The sequence below is a fragment of the Zalophus californianus genome, chromosome 16 (genome assembly GCF_009762305.2).
Source record: "Zalophus californianus isolate mZalCal1 chromosome 16, mZalCal1.pri.v2, whole genome shotgun sequence".
In the NCBI taxonomy this organism is placed as follows: Eukaryota; Metazoa; Chordata; class Mammalia; order Carnivora; family Otariidae; genus Zalophus; species Zalophus californianus.
In genome coordinates, this window is record NC_045610.1 from 62,578,266 (window position 1) to 62,588,096 (window position 9,831).

At 45.1% G+C, this 9,831-nt stretch overlaps 1 protein-coding gene across 13 annotated transcripts in view; it reads right to left on the bottom strand.

Annotated features, from left to right (window-relative positions):
* Positions 1 to 9,334, bottom strand: part of B3GNTL1 (UDP-GlcNAc:betaGal beta-1,3-N-acetylglucosaminyltransferase like 1) — a 111,899-nt gene extending 102,565 nt beyond the window's left edge. For 12 of the 13 annotated variants that reach the window (XR_003525316.2, XR_003525318.2, XR_003525317.2 and 9 more), the window contains exons 1-3: positions 9,210 to 9,334; positions 7,813 to 7,929; positions 7,614 to 7,713 (exon numbers count right to left, since the gene is read on the bottom strand). Coding sequence is in view for 9 of the 13 variants with exons in the window: in XM_027626132.1 (XP_027481933.1) it covers positions 7,614 to 7,713; positions 7,813 to 7,929; positions 9,210 to 9,272 (280 nt within the window). In the remaining 4 variants the exon portion in view is untranslated. The remainder of the gene's footprint in view (positions 1 to 7,613; positions 7,714 to 7,812; positions 7,930 to 9,209) is intronic. The other variant, XM_027626138.2, reaches the window with a different exon arrangement.
* Positions 9,335 to 9,831: the final 497 nt, after the last annotated feature.

Consider the following 9,831-nt stretch of genomic DNA (forward strand, 5'->3'; position numbering starts at 1 on the left):
CATAGATACAAAAATCCTGAAGGAAACTGAATAATTGTACAAAAATACTACCATGTCATTGCTGATAGTTCTAGCACTGTTCATTGTTAAGAAAAATACTAAAATAACTTACTATGATAAGTATGTCAGGGGAAACAAATAAGCAATCACCTTAACAGATACCTAAGAGACATTTAATAAAATTCTATACTGATCCCTCATCTTCTGAAGGCTAAGTTAGGAATCACAAGTTAACTAAAAAAAGGCATCTGTTAGGAAGCAATAGTAAATATCATGCTTAACACCGAAACACTAGGAACATTCCCTCTACATCAGGAACAATATAAGGATTCAGTAATGGGATTCCACATTGTTCTTCTAGACTTCTTACCCCAGTAAGAAATATGAGAAGTAAAGTATAAATTAGAAAAAAGAAACAAAATATTAACACATATTCAGGATTAGAACGCTTAATACAAATCAGAGATGAGGTAAGAAACTGAGTTGGATAAGATAGTGCAAGAACAAACCAGTAGTCTACCCCACTCCACCTACCTAATCCCAGTATTAGAAGTGCCTTCGAAACAGAAGAAAATCGTACGGCTCTGAACACCTGACTTAAAACTACAGGAACCTCTACAGGAGACAGGAGGCTGTAGCTGGCATGGGAGGGAACCCGAACACCACAGTCCAGGGGCTGACTTGGGAAGAACTCTGGGGTCCTGTTCTTTTCCCTAGCCACCACTGTTCAGGTGAGCTGACTGCCCATCCCTCCCTCCATTACCCGAAGCAAAAGAACATCAGGTTGAAGAGGTACCATCAGGGTGGGGAGGGGCTGTTCCCACAAATACAGAAGACAGGCTGTCTCAGCCCTCCCCCTTCTCCCCAGCCACTCTGAAAAGGGGAAGGAACTGCATGGAGCAGAGGAAGATGGAAAGGTGGAAAGAAGGGAGCAAGGGAAGCAAGAGAGAGAGCAGGAGGACAGAAGTTGTACAAGAAGGTTACCTGAGGGGCAAGCTCACCTGTCCGGGAGGGGAGCTGGGGGCAGCAGAGAGGGACTGAAGGAAAGGCTGTGCATGTCGTGATGACATTTCTTCATCACAGGGTCCACCAGCCCACATGCAACTGTGCCAGATGCAGACATGCAAATGGTGAAGGAACTCATCACTACCACAAGAAATGTGGAAAGTCCTTCAGGCAGAAGGAAAATGACAGCAAAGGGAAATATAGATCTAGACAAAGAAGTGAAGAGCTGGAAATAGTAACTATATGGGTGAACATGTGATTCTCTTTCTTATTGCATATGTCTCTTTAAAGTTAACACTGACGTCCTGTGGGGTTTACAATACAGGCAAAGTAAGGTGTAGGGCAACAGTAGCATAAGGAGCAGAGGAGAGAAATGCCCAGATACTGTTGTAAGATCCTTACACTACACACAAAGATACAGGTGGACATTTTAAAGGTTGAACTCAGTAATATGCTGAAGATGTACACTATAACCCCAAATCAATCACTAAAATAGCAAAACAGAGAATTCTAGCTACTAAGCCAATAGGAGATGAAACAGAACCATCAAGAATTTTGATTGGAGTTAGGCTTCCAGAATGACAGTATGCAGAGCCCCACAGATTGCCTGAACCGCCTAAATAGAAACTGGTGGGCATCATAAAAAAAAAAGCCACCACTTACAATCTCTGGAAATGGCCCCAAGGATATACAGCAATTGAAGAAATATTTGCTGAGGAAAATGACTCAAATTCAGTGAGAACAGTGAGAGTCTGTGGTACTTGAACCAAGACCTGCTCCATTCCTCCCCGAGGGGGAATCCCCTTCCCACGTGGGCACGCAGGGTTCCCCTCCCCCTCCCGCCAGCTGGAGGCTGGGGTACCCAAACTCTCCACAGGGCATCAGCACTTTTCATCCCGACTGCAGGCACCTGGCGCTGAGGCTGAGGCCCAGGCACGTGACATTCAAAAGTAGGTCTCCCTTCTTCCACCCAGCCCCTACCCTAGCACAGAGACATTACCTACCTTGGGTGTGGTATCACCAAGAATACTGGGAACCCCCCCCACGGCCCTTGCCCTGGCTTGTGGGGAAGGGGTTCCTTCCCCACGCCCTTTGCAACAGGGTGTGGAGAAGTCTATGTGCAAGGGCCCTCTCGAGCTCTGGTGAGAGGCAGCTGGTAGAGGGAATGGGAAATGTGGCTGAACTGGCTTCTCAGTGCAGTCATGGCCAAAGGGCAGTGGGGTAACATATCCAAAGCACTCAAAGAGAAAAACTGTTAACCAAGAATCCTATAACCAGAAAAGCTACTTCTCAAAAATAAGGAGAAATTAAGACATTCCCAGATAAAAATAGAGAATTTCTAGCTAGTAGCTCTGCCTTACAAAAAATACTAAAGGAAGTTCTTTAGGCTAAAAAGATTGACCCCAAGAAATTCCAGGGAGTACTTCAAATCCATTACAAAAAAACGAAAACAAAAGCAAAAAACAACAAAAGTAATTATTTTATAAAAGACAATATAAATACATATTTCTCCTTCCCTCTTTTAACTGATTTAAAAAGCAACTGTATAAAAAAATGTGTATGTGTGATTAGGTCTATAACAAACAGAAATTCTTGATCTGGCAAAATAATCCTTCAAAAATGAAGGAGAAATTAAAGACATTCCTAGATAAACAAGTGCTGAGGAAGCTCTTCACTAGCAGGCCTGCCCTTACAAGAAATGCTAACGGGAGTCCTTCAGGCTGTAACCAAGGTGCACTGGACAAGAACCTGAAACCACACAAAGGAGTCAAAGATGCTAATAAAGTTTACTACATGGATAAATATAAAAGCCAGTATTGTTCTATTTTTACTTTGAATTTTTTCCTCTTTGACTTAAAAGACAAATACATTGAGCAATGATTATAAATCTATGTCAGTGGGCGCATGGTATTATCAATGTAAACTGTGATAACAACATAAAATGGGAAGTACAGAACCGTGTGGGGCAGAGCTCTATACACTATTGAAACTAAATTCGTGTTAATTCCAACTAGGTTGTTATAAATTTAATATATTAATTGTAATCTCCACAGTCAGCACTAAGAAAATAACCTACAAATACATGCAACAGGAAACGAGAAGAGAATCAAAATGGCACACTAGAAGTAATCAAGCATAAAAGAGAGCACTAATGGAGGGTTATGGAACAAAAAACCAACAAGATGGTAAAAGGCCTTCTTTGTCACTAATTACTAAATGCAAATGGATTAAATACTCCAATTAAAAGGCAAAGATTGCGAGAATGGATTTTAAAAATACATGATCTGTTTAAATACTGTCTATAAGACATTCACTTTAGATCCAAAGGCAGAGAGGAGTTAAAAGTGAAAAGGTTGGAAAAATAGATTCCATTCAACTAGTAACCCAAAGAGTACTGAAATGCTTGGTTATTCTGATACCAGCCAAAATAAACCCTAAGTCAAAAATTGTTACTAGAAACAAAGGACGTTCTATATTGATAAAAGGGTCAATCAAGAAGACATAACAATTATAAAACTATACACATCTAACAAGAGAGCCCCAAAATAAGTGAAGCAAAAACTGGCAGAATGAAAGAGAGAAAAAGACAGTTTGGGGGCGCCTGGGTGGTTCAGTCAGTTAAGCATCTGCCTTCGGCTCAGGTCATGATCCCAGGTACTGGGACGGAGCCCTGCATCGGGCTCCCTGCTCCGCGGGAAGCCTGCTTCTCCTACCCACCCCCCCCCCCGGCCCCGTGCTCTTTCTCACTATCTCTCTTTCTCAAATGGATGAAGTTTTTTTTTAAGATTTTTTTTTTGTTTATTTGACAGAGAGAGAGATAGCGGGAGCAGGAACACAAGCAGGGGGAGTGAGGGAGAAGCAGGCCTCCCATGGAGCAGGGAGCCCGATGCGGGGCTTGATCTCAGGGCCCTGGGATCATGACCTGAGCTGAAGGCAGAAGCTCAACAACTGAGCAACCCAGGCGCCCCAGATGAATTCTTAAAAAAAAAAAAAAAGACGGTTTTACTATAATAGTTGAAGACTTCAACATCCCACTTTCAATAATGGATGGACCATCTAGACAGAAGAGCAGTAAGGTAATAAAGACTGAACAACATTATAAACCAGCAGACCTAACAGACACATACAGACACTCTATGCAACAGTGGAATATCCTTAGACGTATTCCTAGAATATGCTTAGATGGTCTTAGAGATACATCCCTAGAGATAAGTGAAAATGAAAGCACAACACACCAAAACTTATGGGATACAACAAAAGCAGTGCTCAGAGAGAAATTTTTAGCTATGAATGCCTACGTAAGAGAGATCTCAAATCACTAACCTAATTTTACATGTTAAGAAGCTAGAAAGAAGAGCAAACTAAACACACATCTAGCAAAGGAATAAAATAATAAAGATCAGAGGGGAAATAAGTGAAATAGAAAGTAAAAAAAAAAAAAGAGTTAAATCAATGAAACCTTTGAAAAGATCCACAAAATTGGCAAACCGTTAGCCGGACCAAGAAAAGAGGGAACTCAAATTATTAAAAACCAAAATGAAAGTGGGTACCTGACTAACAGAAATTTGAAAGGATTCTAAGAAAATACTACAAACTGTGTGCCAACCAGTTAAACAAAAGGGACACATTTGTAGAAATATATAAACTACCAAATCTGACTCAAGAAGAAATACAAAATCTGAACAGACCTATAAGAGATAAATAGATTGAATAACATTAATCAAAACCTTCCAACAAAAGGGCCATCTGGGTGGCTCAGTCAGTTAAGCGTCTGCCTTCAGCTCAGTTCATGATCCCAGGGTCCTGGGATCGAGTCCCGCGTCGGGCTCCCTGCTCCATGGGAGGCCTGCTTCTCCCTCTGCCTGCCGCTCCCCACTAGTCATGCTCTCTCTCTCTCAAATAAATAAAATCTTTAAGAAAAACAAAAAACAAAACAAACAAAAACCCTTCCAACCAGATGGCTTCACTGACGAATTCTATCAAACATTTAGAGAATAACACCAATCCTTCCCACTCTTCCAAAAAAATAGAAAAGGAGGAAACACTAAACTCAATTCTGTGAGGCCAGCATCACTGTACCATAGCCAAAGATAGCACAGGAAAGGAAAACCACACACCTACATCCCTTACAAACATATATGTAGAAATCTCCTCAACAGACAAACCTATACACAAAACTTAATTAGGTGCAGGGCTGGCGGGAGCAGGGTCCGGAGGGTGAGGGCTACAGAACACCAGGTCCCTGTGTGAAGTGATCAAAGTGTTCTAAACCTGACTGTGGGGCGGGGGGGCTGCACAGATCTGGGAAAACACTAAAAACCATAAGACTATAGACTTTGATGGGTGAATTGTGTGGCATATGAATAAAGCTGTTATATTAAATGTAACTAATGTAAACACCCAGTTAAAAGGTGAAGATTATCAGATTGGATTTGCTGTCTACAAGAATCTACAGGGAGGGGCTACCCTTTAAAAGAGGTACCCTTCAACAAATGGATTAAAAATTAAAGAGATGGAAAACATATATTATGTTAACACTAGTCAAAATAAAGCCAGAGCAGTTAAATTAATATCAAACAATGTAGATTTTGGAGCAAAGAAAATCAGCAAGATCAAGAGGGTTATTTCACAATGATGAAGGGTTAATTCTTCATAACAACCCTAAATGTTAACAGAGTTTCAAAATATTGTTAACCCAAACTGATAAAACTACAGAGAGGAATAGACAAATGTACAGAGTTAGAGATTTCAATGCCCCCTTTCAATAACTGACAGAAGAAGAAGACCCCAAATCAGCAACAGGGTAGATTTAAACAAGACTGTCCTCAGCTTGACCTGATTCACATTTATGGAAAACTCCATCCAACACCAAGAGCTACACAACCCTCTCAAGTGCACACGGAACATTTGCTAAGACAGGCCACAAGTTCAAGACAAAGTATGTTCTCTTACTACAGAAGAGTTACATTAGAAATCTGTAACAGAAAATATCTGGAAAGCCTCTCAAATATTTGGAAACTAACATGCTTCTAAATAATCCGTAAATAAGTCAAAAGAAAATTAGGTGTTTTGAAACAGAACGAAAATGAAAAGAACATCACAATGTTCCTAAAGTGATAGTAAGAGGGGAATTTATATCATGAAATGCCTGTATTAGAAAAAAAGAAAAGTCTCCAATCAATGACCTCAGCTTCCACCTGAAGAATTAGGAAAAGAACAGCGGCACCTGGCGGCTCAGTCGGTTGAGCAACGGACCCTTGGTTTCAGCTCAGGTCCTGATCTCAGGGTCACTGGGGCTCTGTGGTCAGTGGGGAGTCTGCTTAAGATTCTCTCTTCCTCTGCCCCTACCCCCCACCCCGCCCTGCCCCACCCCCCACTTGAATGCACTCACGCATGTGCACTCTCCCTCTAAAATAAAATAAGATCTTAAAAAAAAAAAAGAATTAGGAAAAGAACAAATTAAACTCAAAGTAAGCAGAAGAAAATACAGATCAGGGTGGAAACAGAAAACAGACAAAACAGAAAAAAAGAATATAGAAAATCAATGAAACCAAAAGCTAGTTCTTAGATTTTTAAAAAATTGGACAAAAACAAATCTAATGTCACAGGAAAAGAATTTTAAGAAGTAGAGGTGGGGCGCCTGAGTGGCTCAGTCCTTGAGCCTTCAGCTCAGGTCATGATCTCAGGGTCCTGGGATCGAGCCCTGCATCGGGCTCCCTGCTCAGCGGAGAGCCTGCTTCTCCCTCTCCCACTCCCCTGCTTGTGTTCCCTCTCTCGCTGTGTCTCTATCAAATAAATAAATCTTTAAAAAAATTTTAAGAAAAAGAAACTTAGGTGTACTGGGTTCTTAATAAGTGATAAACTTTATTATTCAGGATACTTCTCACCAGGATTTGAAAACGAAATTATTATGAAAGTTAATAAAAGAAAATCTTATTTGGAGCAGAGTCAGGAGGCCGGCAGCGGGAGCTCTGTGCCCAGCACTGGTTATCAACTGCAGACCCAATAGGAAGAGAGGCACCTTACAGGTGGGGTACTACTTTAGTAACCCAGCTGCAGGAAGGAAGGTTTCCTACTACCCTGGCAACAGCCCAGCCAATGGGAGACGGCCACAGCCCAGCCAATGAGAAGCCACTATACTTCCAGCTCCCAGCTTACTCCAATGGCCTTTCTGTTTACAACAACCCCCCCGCCCCCTCCCACACCCTATAAGAAGGGCCTCCTCCGCTTCCCCTCCGGCCGTGCCCGTGGTTGTGGCGGCTCCTGTGCGTCGTTGGTCGGGGTTCTCCGCTAATCCTTTGCCGGTGCATCAGCGGGCAGTGTTACTGTTAGGGTTAACGTTGTTTAAGTACACAAGTCATAAGAAACCGTTCCTTACAGTTGAATAATAAACAGGGTCGGGGCACCTGGGTGGCTCAGTCGTTAAGCGTCTGCCTTTGGCTCAGGTCGTGGTCCCAGGGTCCTGGGATCGAGCCCCGCATCGGGTTCCCTGCTCGGCGGGAAGCCTGCTTCTCCCTCTCCCACTCCCCCTGCTTGTGTTCCCTCTCTCGCTGTGTCTCTCTCTGTCAAATAAATAAAATCTTTAAAAAAAAAAAAGGGTCACTAACCTCCTCGGGGTGAAGGAGAAGCGTGCCCGCCAATGACCACGGGGATACCAGAACCTTCCAGCTTCACCTTCCATTTCTCAATGATAGTCATGGACTTATCCTGAAAGCACGAGGACATTGGCAGTTCAGGAAACTTCCTCAAAACACTCAGACGTGACACATGCTAGGGCTACATCACCAACAGCAAGTTCACAAATACCTTGCTGGCATCATTAAAAACCGAGAGCTCCATGGAGCCTTCGAAGTCCTGCTGCAAAACAGACTCCAAGCACTCATTCAACCACGGTTCGGCGTTGTGGACTGGGAGGATGATAGACTGCAATTCAAGAGAAACGGGTTGACATACACACGTGTGAAAGCTGGTGCCTTTTCCTCCTCTAATTTTCTTCCCCATTACCACTGAGCATCTCCAAAGGCGGAGGCCTGGCTTCCAGAGAAAGAATGTGCCCCCCAAAACAGAAGGTGCCTGTTCCTTCTCACCAAGCTCTTAACGTTCTTTTGTTGCCTAAGATTTATCATGTCTTAGACTTCCCTGAATTGAGGAAAGTATCCTTTTGGATACTTTTGAAAAGCAAACAAGAACCTGAGAGGCACCAAAAATCTTCCCAATTCAATGGCAAATTCATGTGCTTTCCAAACACTGGTCAGAAACATCATTTTGGTTGACACAAGCATCTGTGTATCCTCCAACCCACTCATGAAAATAACCTATTGGTCCTTTCCTCGGTGGAGTAAGCATTTTCGGTAAACTATGTTAGAGAAACTGCAACAAAACTCTTTAAGTCCCTGGACACATGCTTTAACAGAGTATGGGGTGGGTGCTGGGAAAATGGGGGTGACCTCCATGTACCTCTCTGCCCTTTCGCTTTACTTAGGAGTTTGGTGCGGTCCTTCTCTATAGACCGGATAAAACGAAAATGTCTAAAGTGTACGGAGTAAAACCAGCGAAACCTGCCAACAAATGAACTGATGACAGGAATCGTCTTAATTTTATATGTTACCACGTTAAGCAATTATAGAATACCCAAAGATAGAAATTAGTGCCTCCCAGCCCTAGAGTTTATACCCTACTGAGGAGTGGACAAATTCCTAAATGAGAAAACAAACACGGGTCATCCAGGTGCGCATAGTACATATGCATGCATACACACACGCATGGCACGAACATACATGCACATCTACACAGAAAATGGATAGGATTATAAAAATAACATCCGAATATGGTTTTGAAAAGCTCATAGATTGAAAGTATAATTCAGTCAAGCTCTTTACTCAGGATCTGATTCAACACAGGGATAACCCTTCCCGAATTTGTTATCCAAAAAAGTGGTCACCTAATTTACTTACATATTTATTGTTAAAGGAAACATTATTCTTTAAAGGAAAAGAAAAAAGGAAAAAGTATCTTTACTGTTCTCAAGATCTGCAATATAGAACATAACGTGAATTTCCGTCCAAGGTGGGCCTTGATAAACTTGGGCTGCAGGCTGCTTCGGGAGGAGACCCTCCCAAGCAAGCCCCCGGGAAGTGAGGACCCGCCGCGGGGAGAGGGAGGGGGGAGGGGGCGGAGGCGGCTCCCGCGACCCCGGCACCTACCACGTGGGGCGCGGCGGCGGCGGCGGCGGCGGCGGCGGCGGCGGGGTCCCCCCGGGGCCGCATGGCCACGCGCTCCTCCGGCCGCCCCGCCCTTCAAGCCCGTGGCACTCCACCGCCCACGTCGGCCTGCGGCGCGTGCGCGGGCTGCTCGCCGAGAAGCGCGGCCGAGGCCGGGGCGCGTTCGATTGGCGCGGAGAGCCGTCGATCGGCGGGGGAGTGGAGAGGAGCGGTCTAGAGGGGCCGGAAGCCCGGGGTGGGTGGGGCGCACCTCGCAGGCCCGGGGCGGGGGAGGGGAGGAGGCGGGCCGCTGGGAAGGGGGGCAGGAGAGGGGGCGGGGCAGGGGCGGGCCCGGGGCGGGGCAGGGGGGTGGGTCAGAGGGGAGGGAGGGGCGAGCCGATGGGGAGGGGGAGGGCCAGGGGAGGGCCGGGGCACGGGGAGGGGGAGGGGGCAGGCGGGGGGGGCGGGAAGACGGAGTGGGGCGGGCCCAGGGAGGGGAGGAGGACGGGGGCGGCAGGGCAGGGGGCAGGCCGGTGGGGAGGGCAGGGAGGCGGGGGACGGGAGGGGGAAGGGAGGGGGAGGGCCCGGGCAGAGGCGCTGGGCCCCGGTCACTGAGGGCGGCGTC